The sequence below is a fragment of the Electrophorus electricus genome, chromosome 1 (genome assembly GCF_013358815.1).
Source record: "Electrophorus electricus isolate fEleEle1 chromosome 1, fEleEle1.pri, whole genome shotgun sequence".
Taxonomy (NCBI): domain Eukaryota; kingdom Metazoa; phylum Chordata; class Actinopteri; order Gymnotiformes; family Gymnotidae; genus Electrophorus; species Electrophorus electricus.
In genome coordinates this window covers 21,426,835-21,444,432 of record NC_049535.1, presented here as the reverse complement: position 1 = coordinate 21,444,432, position 17,598 = coordinate 21,426,835, and the positions used below count along the sequence as shown (strand labels likewise).

At 43.1% G+C, this 17,598-nt stretch overlaps 1 protein-coding gene across 4 annotated transcripts; it reads left to right on the top strand.

Moving 5' to 3' along the window:
• The first annotated feature begins 363 nt into the window (after window positions 1-363).
• rnf44 (ring finger protein 44) lies at window positions 364-15,379 on the top strand. 4 transcript variants are annotated; one of them, XM_035532336.1, is made up of 12 exons: window positions 364-425; window positions 575-704; window positions 4,459-4,655; window positions 4,974-5,184; window positions 5,376-5,543; window positions 6,330-6,503; window positions 10,357-10,521; window positions 10,856-11,019; window positions 11,463-11,550; window positions 11,782-11,903; window positions 12,007-12,106; window positions 13,093-15,379. In XM_035532336.1, exons 3-12 carry the CDS (start codon window positions 4,549-4,551, stop codon window positions 13,153-13,155), a joined length of 1,362 nt encoding a protein of 453 aa, XP_035388229.1. In that variant the 5' UTR covers window positions 364-425; window positions 575-704; window positions 4,459-4,548; the 3' UTR covers window positions 13,156-15,379. The 4 variants fall into 4 exon arrangements, with proteins under 4 accessions (XP_035388229.1, XP_026870240.1, XP_035388241.1 ...); XM_027014439.2 differs by having other exon boundaries at window positions 380-704; window positions 5,376-5,495; XM_035532348.1 differs by having other exon boundaries at window positions 380-704; window positions 10,904-11,019.
• Window positions 15,380-17,598: the final 2,219 nt, after the last annotated feature.

The following is a 17,598-nucleotide window of genomic DNA, read 5'->3' as shown; positions in this document are numbered from 1 at the left end:
GCAATATAAAAACTTTGTTTATTCAAAACTTAAAACAAATTCAGTCAATAAATGAATCAAAAAGCTATAATGAATAAGCGTTAATTTCACCAATTGTCTTGAATATTTGATACTATTATTGTTCTGCGCATAACCTTTTTTAATATCAAGACAATGCATAATTTTATGTGCATTTGCACATTCACGGCGCTAGAAAGTCGCATTTGATACAACAGGTATATCAAGTATGAGATAATTTTAATCTGGCGTTTCACCTTACGGTTCACTGACCTCCACATATTGCATGATCTTGGCAACCGAGGTATGACATTGGGGAGTTCGGTGATAAAGTTATACAATAATTACGGTAGACCAAGTCGTAATGGAGAGCGCCCTTTAAGACGTTCCATGTAGGGGTCTGTCCAAAAATCGTGCAATTGCCTAAAGTATGACACGGAGCCACACGGGTTACATTGTTTATTCGACAGTCCAACACTTAAGCTGTTTATTTACGAAGATAGAAATGTCACGTAAATTGCATCAGTTAGGCTTCTTTATTTTCATGCGCCACTCTTTGTACCTTTCGCCCTAACAGTGGTGAAATCCACGGAATGTTCCACTAAAAGGAACAGCTGAGGAGAATGCCGCACCGAAGATGTGAGAGATGTGATGGATTACAAGGAAGAAAATGTCAGTGATTGAAATGCGTGCAAATTAACAATCAGGTAATGGTTTGCAACATATTGGCATATTTCTGTGCATTTGGCCTTCGTGCGCTGCTTGGGCATCAGTTCGATTACGTGCTTTAGAGCTCGGCTCGTGTTCGTCTTTTCCCCCTATCCTTGCGCCCCTCCTTGTTTTCTTGCTGGCTATGAGAGCTATGTAATGTTTACATTTGACTGGAAGTACATAGGAAATGTTCAAGCGTTAGTTGTAAACACGCTGTTCAGCCGTGCACATCGAATTAGGGAGCGCGATTTCCTAAACAAACCAACGGAGATTTTTTAAATGATTATTATTTGTTTCTATGCTTTTCACTAGAAACAGGTTACTCTGTCACATTGCAATGCCTTCTCTGCAGTGAAGCCGACAAGGGGCCTCTGAAAATGATGTAAAACGCATACATTTTCATATCTGATCATATCATCTACTTAAAAGACATCAGAGTACCCCAATTATACTGAAAATATTGTGTTGCTATCATCGCCTAAGTGATTAGTTTCGTTATTGCACACCAGGCTCCTTATTTGCTACCTCCAAAATGTCATTTCTGTTATCACAGTTTAGAGCCCTTTCAAAGACAGCTTTTAAAAAGGATAGGCAAGCTTCGACAAATTGTCTTTCGTTGGTTCCTCTCTTTGCCGGCTAGCCATTTGGCGCAAGGCTTACGTAACGAGGTTGACTATGTCATCCTGTCACTGGAGAACGTAGCCCGTCAAAACTGCTCGGATTGCGAGTTCACCTGCGCGCAGACGTGACATGACATGACGCTGCTGTCTTGTCTTGAGTATGCGATCCACGTAAATGCCGTATAGAGGAACTATATTTTAAAAAGAAATAGGCCTACTTTCTCCGCCAAACATAACAGAAAGAAACACTAGGACTCATGGCAGCAGCGTCCAAGGCTACATCTGAGTCCTCGGAAATGCGTTCAGCAAATATTTGATACTGGTTGATGCTTTTTTGTTGTTAAACAATGTGAGATATGAAATGATAGATGTCAAAAGTAATATCTGCAACAAGCTGCATAATAGTGTTAGATATCAGGAGTTGTTTTGATGTACGTTTCGTGTGCATTTGAGAGAATCCCAACTTTGTTAGAACCAGGGCATTTGGCCAGCCTTAAGATGTATAATAGCGGTAGACTATTACCGGTCATTACCCTACTACACAATAATGGGCATTTGTAAGCAGCTATAATGTAGCAGCTAATTGTATGCTATATAGAGTTACATCAAACATTACAATTAACTGTATATCGCTGTCTTATTTATGTATTATATTGCATTGTCGTTTTTATTAATTGTGGAAAAGAAACACCCACCCTTCTTGTAATTCAACAGATAATGCTATATTAAATGCATGACAGAAAACTTATGTGACTACCCGATTTACTCAAGGCGTCATTTATATATTGGTGAAGAAAAAAATTAATTGGAAAAAAATGTTATGCTTAAATTTGAACTACTTATTGTAATTACAATATGAGAATGTGGGGTTTATATTTTAATGTTACATCTTTAAGTTGCAGGACTGCATGACTCCAAAAATGTGTGCAGACTACATTTATCAGGCCAAATGAATGTCTGATTCCTCAGAACATTTGCTCAATTGAGCTTCAACGGGGTGGCTTGATTCTGATGCACTGGGCGTACTGCCAACTAGAAAGTGATAATTGCAGCCTTTTGTGAATGTGATATTGCAAGGACCAGTGCTGCAACAACAATTAACATACTAGCCTATATATCGTTGTGACCGGGGGTTTAAGGAGGCTGTAGTTAAGTAGCTATTTATTTATCGGCATAAATCATTGTCTAATTGAAATTATAGCTGATTCAGTCACTCGTTAACCCGCATTTGTTGGCTTTGAAAACCACACCGTTCTTCCTTTTGCATAATAGGCTATTTAAAGACCGAATAGCCTACTTACCTGTAAAAAGCCTGTTGGTGGGTGACAGATCAGTGTAAAACAACCCTGAAGTTGATCTTTAACAGAACTCTAGCTAAATGTAGTCAAATATCACATACGAACTTGCCAAAACTGTTTCTGCCACACTTGCCTGGTGTTTTGGAGGAAAAAGGCGGGGCTAAACATGAATTCTAACCCCACGAGTATGTTGTGCGCGGACCTGCAGGATGACAGCACGCGCGGTGGAATGTTGCCGATTAAATTGTATTGGAATGCAGCGATATAGTTGTTCTAAAATAAACAGTTGAAATGTTGGTTTAGTTTTATGGCTTTCGAGTGGAAATAAATGACCAAAGTACCCAGCATCGATGGACTTTTCCTCTTTTAAGCCAATGCTGGACGTGAACACCTAACAGCTACAGTCAACAACCTCATGCGAAAGGAAGTAAACGGACAAAAAGGAGAATACTCCTACATGAAGCATGCACGATCTTTAGTTTATATCTAGATCGTAGCTTCCACTGGATTAGTTTATTTACAAAACTAGCTCGGCTCCTAACGCTACAGACTGCTCGGACGTGTCGGAGACTGACCCGCCAGTTGAAAACAAGTAAGGTAGCTGTTAGCTATGCTAGTAGGCAATTTAGCCAGTCAGCTAGTTCAGTGGCTAACAAGCTAGCTATCTATATAACCTTTATTTTCGACAAAATCCTAAACTCTATAACTCTTAATTATTTAAGCAGCTAAGCTAACGTTAGTAACATGCTAAGATGACTTGGAAACTAACGTAGAAGTTACCTGGCTAGCGTTAGCCTTTTAAACTCTTAACCATTCACAAAAACAATCTAGCTATCTTAGCTAGCCTGCTAGCCACATTTCCCTTCACAACAGTCTGCCTGGTGTTCCTTTGTCGTAGTGCATCACTGCATTTCCTGTTTGAGCTTGTTTGCATACAATCTATGCAAACTACAGCTACCTAAGCTAGTGTACGGCTAAAAAAGTAACTTCATTTCTCACATTAGCTGGTCGGTTAGCTTGTGTTGGATTTTTTTTGGAACGTTGGAGCCCTTGCACTTTTTTTCTCACGCTGAAGCGACCTAACTAACGCGAAGGTTACCAACAACTGCAGCTTGATCAAATGGCAACAAAGTCAGCCACACGTGTATGGTATTCTGTCTTTGTGCTAGCTAGCTAACCGTAGCATTGAAGAACCCATTCTACATCAAGCAACAAAAGCTAATTGTGCATGCTCTGTGCAAATATAAAGCGTGCTAAAATTGTACAACTAGATGGCTGATTTTCATTTTGCGTCGTCATGTTTGGACACACAAGGCTAGCTCGTCTGTAGTCTGTTTTGATGGCGCTTCTTTGTTGTTGCTTTGTCTATGAGCACATGGCTTTAACGCTACGCGCTTTGTTGAAGTTGGAGCATCCCATTTTTGAAGCGTTTTATCGCTGTTTATTGGCAGTCAGACGATAAGTCGTGCGCATTAATAAGAAATTCAGTATTTTCTACTTTTCATTTTCGGCCATTAAAACGGGAGTATTCGAGCAATTTTCGCTAGTCAGCCGTCCTAGCTATCCTAATGTGCTGGGAAATGTAGATTATATCAGTTCTTTGTAATGAGACAGTTATAGGCTCTTTTTAAAATTCATAGAAATAAACTAGTGTCTCAAGAATGCAGCTTCGTTCTTGTCACAATAAGGCATGTAAATCATAAAATTTGATTTATCTGTGGTAGTATTTTGTCAAATTCAGACAGCTTTGATGACAGTTTTAGGAAGACAGTTAAAGCAGTAATGCTATTTAGTACGCTGGAATTGTCATAGTTTGTGTGTGTGTGAGACAGAGTGAAGACAATCTGCGCTTTCCAACACAAGTGCCTCCAGCACTACTGCTCCCCCACCCCGGCTGTGACTCGTTCTTCACGACGTCACAAATGCGACCATGGGAAATAGCTGTGAATAGGCGGCCGCCAACAGCCCCCTTAAACCAGAGGAGGTTCCTCGGGGGACCGTGCAACACGCCTGTGCACCTCAGGAGAAGGTGGGTCGTTTGTTATGCTTTCAGCCATCATGCTGGCACAGTTTTGGCCTCAACAGAGTGTAAGCCTTTTCAAGTTGTGGATGAGCTGAATTGGGGGTGTTGGTTGTTTAAGAACTCTAAATTGTCCAGGAATGCCCTCTAGGACAAGGCTCAAGTAACTGGCAGGGGGATAAGTCTCACCAAGCAGAAGCCTTCTGAGGTGTTATTCATTTACTTTTCCTAAAAAAAAGTTGCAGTTTTGGGGTTTGTGTACCTTATTGACAAGAATCTCTAGATAAAGAAAATGTATGCATGGTGGATTTGTCTTGTGATTCTCAGTCCTCCAGCACGACGGCAGTGGGGACAGAGAGACGGAGCTGTTGTGCGCGGTGCCCCGCGGCAGGATGAGAGCTTTCCCCATGCTACGTTCCCACCTCAGCAGCTCCCCCTAGAGGAGTCCCGGCAGTACGGCCACGCTGGCGCGCCTCCGCGCCTTCTCCACCCGCACCCACCTCAACCAAGCTCCATCATGGTGGACCTTCATGAGCAGGTAGGCTGCACAGGGTAGGGAGGAGGGGACTAGTGTAGCTCCACGCCTTAACCAAGTGGCCTGAGCTCATGAAGATTTAGTCCATGAATGCTCACTTTTTTAAATGGAACACTTTTCCTCCTTCTCTCAATTCCGTATTTAAAATAATGGTTCGTTCTCTCCGCCCCCGCCCCCCCCCCCTTCTCCCAAAGATGCATCAAGGATCCGTACCGATATCTTACACAGTTACCACGGTGACGACCCACGGCTTCCCCGTGCACGCGGGGCAGCCGATGCCGGCGTGTGGCGGCCAGCAGCTCCCAGCATGCTCGGTAATGTTCAGCGGACAGCTCTCTCTGCTCTGCTGCCTTCCTCCTCCCGTGAGTTTGAAAAGGAAGAGCTGGAATATCCGTGCCGTCTGTGTAGCGTTCGCACACGCCTGCCGCACATCATGCAGCTTCCAGCACTAGCTTGATAGAACAGCTGGACCCCCCAAAGTAACTTTACGTGCTAATGTGCTTATTGACGAGTGCCTGCAGCCTGCAGATTCCTGACGTGAGAGAATTTACGTCATAACCATTGTTGGCTGCTGTAGCTCCTGATTAAACTTGTTAGTGCTGTAGCAGGCCGGTCCCATTGATACCTTTGGTCCAGGCTGTCACTGTGACCGCTACACTTTAAAATATTTTTCACATAAATATATATTTAAAAGGCCTAATTTCTGGTGAATCGTCATCTGCTTAATTCATTACATCTGTGGTGTTGACATGAGTAGCTACCACCTATGTGTTATGTTTGTGAGTGCTCTGTGATGGTAGTGGACAGGCAGCTTGTACCAGCCTGTGTTGTAATTGACATCAACATGATTCACTTTTCATAATTTGCAGACAAGCGCCACAAAATGGCTGGTCACGTGAGCACAGTACTGCTTGCAACAGTTTCACTTTCCGTGAACAACAACAAAGCTTTCTGAGTACCAACTACAGCAGCCTAATTTGAATACAGCTGCTGAACTGTGAAGCATTAGCCATATTCCTGGTTCAAAGATGTATTGCATTAATGACGTCAGAGCCTTTTGGCTTTGATACTTTGCTTGGACTACGAAATGAACTCCTTTCATGATCTCTTTCTCTCTCTCTCTCTCTCTCCCTCCCTCCCCCCTACAGCTTATTCAGGCATGTACCATGCAGCACTTGCCCGTGTCTTACCAGGCGTTCCCGCCACTCATCTCCAGTGAGCATTTCATCCTTCACCCCAGCCCGCCGGTGCCAGCACACCAGCCCCCTCACCTGGCCCCGCTCAGCCAGTTCGTGCCATTGCAGCCTCAGCACCCACGCCTGGTAAGATCTGCGGCTGCCATCCTAAGGGTTTTCACCCAGCAAGCATCATAGGGTGAGCGGTGGAGAGGCTCCCCCCTGCTTCTGGGGAGTGTTTGATCCAGTTTAAGAATGAGCCGTGATGCACGATATACCGTTTGTTGTATCATTGTGGGCCTCCGCGGTAACTGCAGGAGGGTGCAATATGCAAATTGACTTTTAACACATCGTGACATTTCTCCTTGTGTGCTGTGAGGACCCTGAACAATCTCCGACAAGCTTTCCCTGAATGGTTTGATGAATCACTGTATGTTTGATTCATAAAGTGTAAATAATGATGGAAAAAGAATGAAAACAAAATTGCTAGCCAGTCTTTAAGTACTGTGTTTTTCATGTATATTGCAGTATACTATTTTTCGCCATATTGGGCTACTCTAAAAACGTTTGCCCTGTTGTAGTAGGTGTGATGGTTCTAGCCCATACAATGCCACAGCCATCTTTGAACCAGGAGAGCAAAACTGGCACTGTTCTCTGTGTGGAAGGGATGGCATTACTTTGTCCACTCTCAGTCAGAACGACATTAGCCAATCACAGGTGTTTGTGTGCTTACACCTGCGCAGACAAGGGGCAGTTAGTGGTGTTCAGCTGCCCAGGTTCGCAGCATGGCAAGCGGCTCATGGTGCATGTCCTTACGTGTCTCGGAGGAAGCACATGCTTGCCTGCCCCCTCCCGGTGTGTAGCTGTTGTAGGCTAGCTAGCTGCTGCATAGGAACTGGCATAATGAGAGTTTAAGTACAAAAAAATCCCCAAAAGAAACACAGGGTCTGCCATCCCTGCTCTCTAGACATTTATTCTAACTTTGCCACCATCATCTGATAACATTAATTGTGTTTCCCTTAAGGAGCAGAGCTCATTAGTGGAGCCAGGCAGAGCTGTGCAGGTCTGGCTCAGAGAGATGCAGTATTAACGGTTGGATCAGGGTCGCTCATGTGTTCAGTCCTGGTCAGAACTGAGCTCAGAGCTGTGTGGAACTGTGCAGGACTTGTTTGTCTTCCAGTTATGATGATGCACTGGGGCCTGTACATGTCAGCAAACCTTTCTGTTCAGTTGACAACAAATCAGTTGTTGCATTATTGTAAACGTAATTAAAATTACTCCAGTAGATAATTTTGTACAAACCAGCAAATGTAAGCTATTTTTTTTTTAAGTGATCCGAGTGACGAAATCTCCTACCTTCAGCCCTCCTTACAAAGACGCTCTCCTAAAACGCATGAACACGCACTGTGCATGAGAGCATCGGACAAAGGAGCACAAACCATCACTTTCATCGCTATGTCCAGCTACTTCATGCAGTGCTTGGCGAGTAAAGTGATCCTGAAACAAGATTGCGATCAAGATGATAAGCTTTTGACATTTTTACTTGATAAGGATAGATGTAACAGTTGATCACACAGCAGAAATGAACACAATAGCCAGTCAGTCAGTTTTGGCTTGCATGTAAAAGTACACACCTGTTTCTTACTGCAAAACATTGTTTGAGCTATCAGCGCTGAAAAGTAGAGGAAAATTAGTGGAATCCACGAGTGGCATGAAAGTGAAGGTGAACTTGCAATATCCTCCAAAGCTGAGGCTATTGTTGACAAAAAAAAGTTACCACAACCTAAGTTATGTGTAAGTGGTTTGGATATCTGCAAAGCAATAAAGCACAGAGTAAGATGGTCTGAAACATATGTTGTTGGTTGATGCAAACCAAGATGGAAAAACGACAAATCTTTTCCGTCAGTGAAAAGGTGCTACAGCAACCACACCACAGTATAAAAATGCGGCCCATGTTGGTCCATCCATGTTTTAGCAATGATAATTGGCTTGTACCAAAACAGTAAGTCATGTCATATTTTGCAGCCATTACCCAATATGAAAAATGAAAAAGAAGCAAGAATAACAGGCACATTTTCACTGCTGTAAAAACCTAATGACTGTTTACAGGGTTACACATTTTGCACCTTTTCACATATTTTTACTTTTTAAAACATTTGAGAGATGTTAGACCAGTACATAATTAGTATTTATTAAAATTAAGTTTTGTTAAGGTAGATAAAGTATGTTTGCACAGTTAAATGTTAAACTTTCTATGAGCTATATTCTATGTTCTAAAGTTTAATGAACCCTGCTGGTTGCCTCAGGCTTTAGTCATTAGCATGATGACTATCAAATTATATATCTTGATAAATATAATATTGGTCATTTGTTTGTGTGTGTGTGGGGGGGTGCTGATATTGTGATCGTATTGCCCATATCACTTGTAATAAAACACTTAACATTATCATAATGGGTGTAAATAACAAACCTGACTGCTGTTGTTGCAGCTTCACGTTTGTGTGTTAGTATTGGGAAGTTTTATTAAATGCAGTAACTTGTTGATGGCTAGCTTGTGACAGTTCGCTGTGGTAATGTTAGATATCAGGCAAAGCTCAAAACATCAAACAGAGTAGAGATACTATGCAGCCAAAATTGGTTTTGAATGTTTATTTTGAATTTTCAGCAAATTCCATCCTTAATATTTGCTGACTAAACAGCTGCAGTACCTAGATACATAGCTAACTGCTGTTGGAAAGCCACACTGATGTTCACTCCGGTTTACAATTATATGTACAACATTTGGCAGATGGCCTTGTCCACAGTGATATAAAGAATGAAATTAAAATAATGTTGTTTAAGAGGACTTTTTGGTTGTAGCATTTTGTACATTTGTCTTTCTTTAACAGTGCAAGCTCTTATAGGTATTGGTGTAACATTTCTGCCATCCTTGTGCGACTAGCTTGGCTACCTCCCTGCAATGGGTGTAGAGATGTGTGAAAGACTCTGCACATGTGCAAATGATTACGCATGCGGACTGCAGAGCGTGAGGGAGGGAGGGTGGGCAGTAGATAGGCAGGTAGGCCATACTGTCATTTCATTCAGTCCAAAACATGTTTTTACAGTTTTGTGCCTGCCACAGATATCAGCGTTTGATTTATTGATTGCAATATGGATGTAAAGAATATTAAAATTTTATATATATATGTATATATATTTAAATCTCACACCAATGACCACAGAAGCGCAAATAAAATGTCGCAAACCACAAGAGCCAAGTTTGCAGACATATAAACTACTGCCTTTGCAGTGTTGACAATGTTTGCCTTGTGGGACTTGTGTTTTTTATTAGAGTTGCGCGTCTCCTGCTGTGAGCAGCATGGTTCTTGTAATGCCACAGGCTTGCACATTATTGATGGCTGTGTTTCATATTACTCTTTGGCAGACAGGCTAATTACAGAGCTAACGTAGACTTTTGTAGCTTGAACAAAGAATCTTGTCCTTGTGACAAATTGCTGATTTTAACACCTCTTGCCCACTAGATATGCTGCCGCCAGTGATGGTACAAAACTCTTCATCTGTTCCGCTCTGCTAGTACGAGAGTTGTAAACAGCCAACTTGCAAATTTAATCTCACTGTACAAAATAATGAAAATAACACCTTTTAAATTGCCCCATTTCATGCAAGGTTTCATTTTTGCCCCTAAACTAAGCTTTAACTTTTGCTGTACTCAATATAGAAATAATAGACAGTGAACCATCAGATTTAAAAGATTTGCTTCTGTATTGTCGTAAATGGAGGGAATAACACTCACAAGATGCTGCCGCTAATCCCAGTATTAAAGGCTGGTAATCGTGGTCTGTGTTTAGTTTCTAAATTCCTGAAAGCTGTCTGCTTTCCATATCTTTTGGCTCAGTGTTGGCTATGTTAATGTGTTTTGAATGAAGTACTTCAGTACAATGCAGTGATCCCCTCAGACGTCTGACGCGGCGCACACGCGCTTCTCCTGCTTTGCCTCCAGCCTCTACAGAGAGTGGAGAATGAGGTGGACCTGAGAGGAGAGCAGCATCCCCTGGGGACGTTCTCTTACCCCCCGGCCCATCACCCTCCGGCAGCCATGCCCCCATCCGTGCCCCTCCAGTACCTCCCGCAGGAGCCCCTCCACCAAGATCTGGCCTTCGGAGTGGTGAGCTGCCTTTTACCATCTTGCCCACGTGGAGTTGTTCACCGCGTCTGCTTACGTGATAACCTAGCACGTTAGCGACAGCTCTCTAACCACGACTGTCCAACGTCAGTAACTCCATCAAAGGCTACTTCAGTCCACGTGGTGCCCAGTCTGTGTCTGCCTTAGAGACATCGTCTCATGTTTGTAAAATATCCTGGAGGAGTGGGTTTAGGGACTGGGTTTAGGGACCCTCTGAGACAGGCTGCTTTCCGGCTGACACCGACGGTACGATGGCGTTTAATTTTCTCCGCTGTCCTAAACTGAGGCTGGCCATATGAACACGTTTTCTTCACAGCTGTCATGCGTAGGACTGGCACTCACCAGGTTCCGTTCGTTTCTCCAGCCATATCCCCACGTGCTGCCCAGACGCGGGAGTGGCCAGAGGTACCGGTTACAGCAACCCCTGCCACCGCCACCACCTCCTCCACCGTACTACCCTGGCTTCCTACCGTACTTCCTGTAAGAGTCCCCCCACCTCCTGCACATGTGTACACTCCATCCGTGAGTGCCTCCATAGTGTACCACTTGGGGAACATTTGAGCGAATAGATTTGCTCCCCATGTGGGCTCCTTCAGGGCTCCTCCTAATTAGTGCAACAACAGTTTGTTCTGCCCCAGCACACCGGAGCCAGGCGATTAGCAGTCACGCACCTGACTCGGGCGCGTGGGAGTTGGAACAAAGCCCAAACGTAGCCCTCGATGTCTGGGAGGAGAACCAGAGCCTTAGAGGTTCAGATGACTCTTACTATAAAGGCAGTGGAAGCACGGTTTCTATTAGTAGAAACACAGGCTTCAAAAGGCACATCCCTTCCTAGGCCGAGGGCACGTGTTGTTCACACGTTAACAGGGTTGATGCGGGGTTGTGTGTGTGTGTGTGTGTGTGTGTGTGCATTGCTCGAACAGCTCGATGCTTCCTGTGCCTCCAACCGCCGTGGGCCCAGCCATCAGCCTGGACCTGGACGTGGACGACGTGGAGATGGAGAATTACGAGGTGAGGGGAACGGAAGGTGCAGGCTCTAGTCCCCAGTCACGCACCCGTCACCTGTTAGCGATCCAGCGAGCGAGTCCTACTCTATCCTGGACGCACACACACGGACGGCCGCAGTTCTGTAGAGTCCGTTGGCTAAGGACGGTGGAGGTGGAACTAGCGAGAATTGCTGTGTGTGATCTCGTGCCGTGAGATTTGTGCAATAAAGTGCATGTGCTGGGTGTTCTGCCTCAGGCGTTACTAAACCTCGCTGAAAGGCTCGGGGAGGCAAAACCTCGAGGACTGACGAAAGCCGACATAGAACAGCTCCCATCCTACCGGTTCAATTCAGAAAACCACCAGTCTGAGCAAACCCTGTAAGTCACGCGTGCTTGTAAATAGTTAGTGTACACTATATAACTTTCATTTGTGAGGAGACCATTACTATTAAAAGTGACCTTTGTTCTTCTTTCTTTCCAGGTGTGTTGTGTGCTTTAGTGATTTTGAGTCAAGGCAGCTACTCCGAGTATTACCCTGTAATCACGAGTTTCATGCAAAGTGTGTGGACAAATGGTTAAAGGTGAGTGCCTGGCTTCATAGCACATCACCTGCTCACCACCCCCCCACCCCACGCACACACGAGTCTAGCATGACACTGGTGTCCACACGTCTATATATGCGACCCACCTTTTGTCTGTTGTCCGGAGTTTCTGCGTCAGGGAGGCGTGACAGATGCAGCCCCTGAACATGTAGTGCTTTTCAAACACCAGTGGAACCACTCTGATCTTTTGCTTATCTAATCGCAGCTACATGTGTGAGCCTAATTGTTTGGTTATACTTTCCTTTTTAAAATTGGCATGATCGGCTTCACACCTCTGTCTGCTATTTTCATACATGTTGGATGTGATCAGCGTAAGAGCTGGGAATCTACTGATCGCCTGATTCAGTTAGATTATGCTAGGTTACTGATTGAGTCAATATTAATTCTGTTTTTGATTCAGTTTGAGGAAATGAGTGATAATCTTAATATAATGAGAATCATAATATAGTGGTATTGTGATGGAGCTCTTCTGAGAATTCCTGCCGTACACAGAACCTTACATGTTGGATTAATGGAAGTACTGACACTTGCAAAAAATAAATGTGTGTAAATCCAAAGAGTGTTTAGCAACAATGTACACACACACACTAGTCTTTCTACTAGACTAGTCTGGCTAGCTAGAGACTCCTGCTATGCTAACAGACTTATCTTCGATAGAGATTTTTTTAAATGGAAGGATTCACTGTAACACTGAGAGGTGTCCTAAAATGTTAGTGATCTCGTATGTCTGTCTTAAACTAGAACTACTGTGAGAATAAAAACCTCCCATTATTATAATAACACTGGGATATTAGCGTGATTGTAGTGGAGGTAACTGGTGAATTGTGATTCAGAAAATTTCTAAATCCCCCCCCATCTCTAAACGGCATTGTTTTGAAGAAGCAGGCTGCGTGCAGCAGATGAGGTGGTTAGTTGGGCTAGTGGTTGCGTTCGATAATGTTCTCGTTGTCGTCATTTATGTGCAGACCAATCGCACCTGTCCGATCTGCCGCGCGGACGCATCTGAAGTTCACCGGGATGTGGAGTGAGTCGAGGCCTTCATCCATCACTGGAAAACAGCACAAACCCTGGAGAGTGTGGCATGAGCAGGCAGGAACACACACACTTGCATACACACACGCACGCGTACACAGTCCTGCGACCTAGCTGCCACTCAGTCCTGTGCTCTTTGGCCCACTGCTAAGGCAACTCCCATCCCCCGCCTGCCTTTTGACCAATAAGCAATCTCGGAATTTGGACGGAACCTGCTAGACCTCTGCTGTGCATCGTTGTGAGTTTTCATGAAAGCTACTGCCTTCTGCAGCCCAGCCCACCACCACGCCCCTTCAGAGGCCCCCGGTTTTCTTTCCCCTCTCTGCCCTTGTTTTTGCAGATTCCAAAGATAACCTATAATACATGTTGTGTTGACATCTTTGCTTACACAGTTGAATATTCTGTAGTTGTCTGATCACAAATAATTCAAGCTGTGTTGTAGTTGAGCGAGATGGAGGAAGGACAGGAACACTGGTTGGGTTTAATAACGTTGTGCAATTAGACAAGCAGCGGGGGGGAAAAGGATGCTCGATGATAGAACCATCATAAGATGCATGTTTGTGTACATGATGGGCTCAAGTGACTTGTTAATAATGTATTTTTTGCAATAATGTACTGATAATTTCAATATCTTTATCCCAACTCTTTTTATCTGCAAATGCTAATGTGAACGTATGACTTGCAATGGGTCTGAATCTCTGAGGCTTGAGGTAAAAGGGGAAAAAAGGAAAAAAACAAATATACAGAACACCGTACTGCAGACACAACAGGGTCTGTGTGCGCGCGTGCGTGTGTGTTGGACCCCCCCACCCCTCCCGCTTCTTGTGCAGCGAGAGAGACATTGAGGATGTGCCCTCCTTGGAGACAGACTCTGGGCCTCACCGCTCTGGCGTTTGCACTGTTGCTAAGTTGAAAAGGTCACTGCGGCCCTGGAAAACAAGGGCGAGGATGGCACCGTGCCTCTGACCTCTGCCTTTGCCCTCTGACCACTTCCCTTCTGTCTGCATGGCACACCTATACCAACCCCCCCCCAACCCCCCCAAAGGTATAAGCCCTGGGAAAAGACCCCGCCCAGCTCAGCCCACCCTTGGCTTCGCTACACCCAGGAGAACCACCCCACAGGCCTTGCACAGATTCTTCTTTTAGGCTAGCAATATTTTTAATTGACACGCTCCAGCACATTTCAGCAGTCAAGACCCGTGTCGAGGGTGGGAGTACGGGAGGAACGGCCAAGGGGGGCCAAGCCAATTTCAACCCTCCCCACTCTACCCCACCCTACCCTCCCAGGACAGTGACGGCCTTCGGCTCATCCTCCCAGCACGCTTACGTCGGCCAGGGAAGTGGAGAAATATTAGTTACGCCTGACGTCCAAAAACGAAACAACAACAACAACAAAAAACCAAACAAAAAAGACTTTGGAGAAGGTGCAACCCTTTTGCAGAAAGCAATATGTGCAATGAGTGTCTGTCTGAATGAAACTTTGTTTTGTCCTTTTTTTTTCTTCTGTTTTCTTCTTTTTTGGAGGACTAGGCATTTTCCTCGTTTGTGAGCCAAAAATTCAATATACTCAACAAGATTTCAGCTCTGCCTTCTTCAAGACCTTGACAAGCACAAACCTGTTACTAATCTTAAAATCCGTAGTCAGTTTAACTTGTTTTAAGAGTACACGGTTTTTAACATGGTGTTATTTATTGGTTTTTATCTTCCTGGAGAAAGTCTGAAGGATAAGGGCAGAATACTAGCGCGGTGTATCTTTGGTGTGTGTTTGTGCTTTGGCAACATTGTCAGGTCCCAGGCCATGCTAGTGGTGTAAAGTGATGTAAAAGATAAAGCATTGTATGCATAGCCTCGCTGTGGAAAAGTTCAAATTATCGTCTTGCTTTTAAGACAGAAGAATGTGGACATGCCCCGTACCATGTAGTTGACCCTACTTCTATGTGCCAGCTGACTGTAGTAATTCCACAACGATCCAATTGAGGATGGAGAGTGAGGGAGTGGAGTGGTCGTTGCTAGAAATGCACTGTAAACATGCTCAGCTCTTGTTCACTCTGCTTAGAATTTTAAAAACCAAACTGAAAGGGGGTAAGGATGAAATGTTTAGTGTTTTTTCATTTTGTTTTCTTAAAGTACTCTAATTATAGGACTATATATGGTGGGTGTGTATGTGTGGGTGTGTGTGTGTATGTATATGTATATATGTGTGTGTGTATATATGCGCACACATACACACCACATACACATATATATAATGTATATCTCTAGCTAAAATATATATATATATATATATATATATATATATATATATATATATATATATATATATAAAAAATATTCTTGCTTCATTGTGTACACTGAGTAGCAGTTATAAGCAGATAGGCAGACTTGCTTTCTTGGGTCAAGGGATGTTGCTGTGATTTTAGGAGCATGTGAGTCTGTGCTGATGCGTGCCAGGTAATTTAAGAAAAAAAAAGCCATTGTGATGAATTTAACCCACACTTTTGATAATAATCTGTGTATACATATCTGTTCACTGGCATATATTTTGAAAAGAAAAAAAACAAAAAAACTCAGGGCCTCTCAGTAACTGAAAATAAAGGAAAACAGTCCGTTTAAAATGGGATTGATGCCATGAAGGGGACATGTTTGGATTTTCTTGGTTGTTTTCCTCAGGCCACACATATTTTAAGTGTAATCAACTGAACTAATACTCCTTTTCAATGGTAGTAGTTACTATTACACCATCTAAAGACCGGCATGCAAGGAGGAAAAAAAAAGATTCATAGAGGTGTACTAAAGTAAGAATAGGCAATGTGTCACTGCAACCAATCATCCGAGTGTTACTCAAACCTGTTTAACATTTAATTTCTGTGTTCTTGTACTTGAACCACACATACTTAGAGGTTGTGATCCCGTTGAAAATCGTGCACTCGAGCACATTATCCTACCTGAACCACTTCCAAAACTATTCTAACAGTGTTTGCATGATTTAAGGAAAAAAATAATAATAAAAAAAATAAAACCTGTATTTTCAGTGAAAGATATCTAGACATGGGTGGGCGACTATTTAATTGTGCACAATATGCATGCGTGTCTAACCAGATCCCAGTTGGTTCTCCTTTTTTTCCTTTCTTCTGTTCTTTTCTGATTTGTTTTTCCGCTCTAGTTGGCTTCGGGTTCCGAGGGATCGGGGACTCGTGGCTCAGCTGAAAACTGCCATGCGTTGTACTGCACACATTTGTAACAGATCTGAATGACTACAAGATTTTATTAGCGCTAGTACTTATGAGAGAAAAGAAGTAATTGAAAGGGGAAAAAAACTAACTAAACAAATAACGAAACAAAGTGAGCATAATCCCTCGCTTGGTGCAGATGGGAAGACGGCTGCTCTTGACCCCTTAGTGCTTCTGCTGTTGCCTCGGTGACATTGATACTGACATGCCTGGAAACTAGATAATTGAAAGCCATATAGTGAAAAGGTGCTAGGCGTTCTATTTTAGGTATGTTGCTACACTCACTTAAGGGAATGCAATAGTTTGCTATGAATCTCATGTATTCCTTACAGCATGCAATGCTAGTAGTTCCCCTAAAAATGGTCAGTGACAGTTAAACAGTATTGACGTGGGGGTGGGGAACACTTAGTTTTAACTAAGGCCACTGTTAAGTGACACCTTCAAAATGTGTAATGCATAATATTCTTTTACTGCCCAGGTAATCAGATCAAATGCATCTGCCTTAAATGTAAGTGTGTATTAAAGGGGACATAAATAGCATTGTCTTGCTCTCACCAAAACTGTTAAACTGTTAAAATTATTTACCTGCCATAGGGTCTTTTACCTTAAACAAGCACTGTCTGTAAATGTTATGGTTTAAAAAAACAAACAAAATAATAAAAAAATATGAATTCAGTTGCCATATATGTGAGCATTTTAGCTTGGGGAAAACCTGATGGCTGTTTATACTGTACTCTTATTTAGATTTATAAGGACATTTTCACAATAACCCAATTCCTTAAAAAAAAACAAAAAAAACTCAGTGTTACCTGTACTGAAAAAAATGCATACACAAACATAGAATCTTGTAGTCTTTCTGTGATCCAATTAATAAATAATCTCACAGCTTGTGTGGTGCAAAATTGTGTTCCAATAAGCAGCTAAAATTATTTAGGATTTGTGATTTGTTGACTGCTCCGTAGATGCCACTGATTGTTTACCAATGATTTCTTGCTGTGGGATAGTGGATTGTTTACTGTTCTAATAGTCCCCCTGGCCTCTAGGGGTCGCTGCCTGAACTCCAGACTACCCAGCCACCAACAGGGCCAGGGGCATGTGTTCTGTGTTAGGAAGATATTTTGCTTTGGTACTTGCACATTTACAGTTACCTCATTTTTGCCATGTTTGTATTTGGAAGAAAAAAAAGTAAAAAAAAAATAAAAAAGCTAA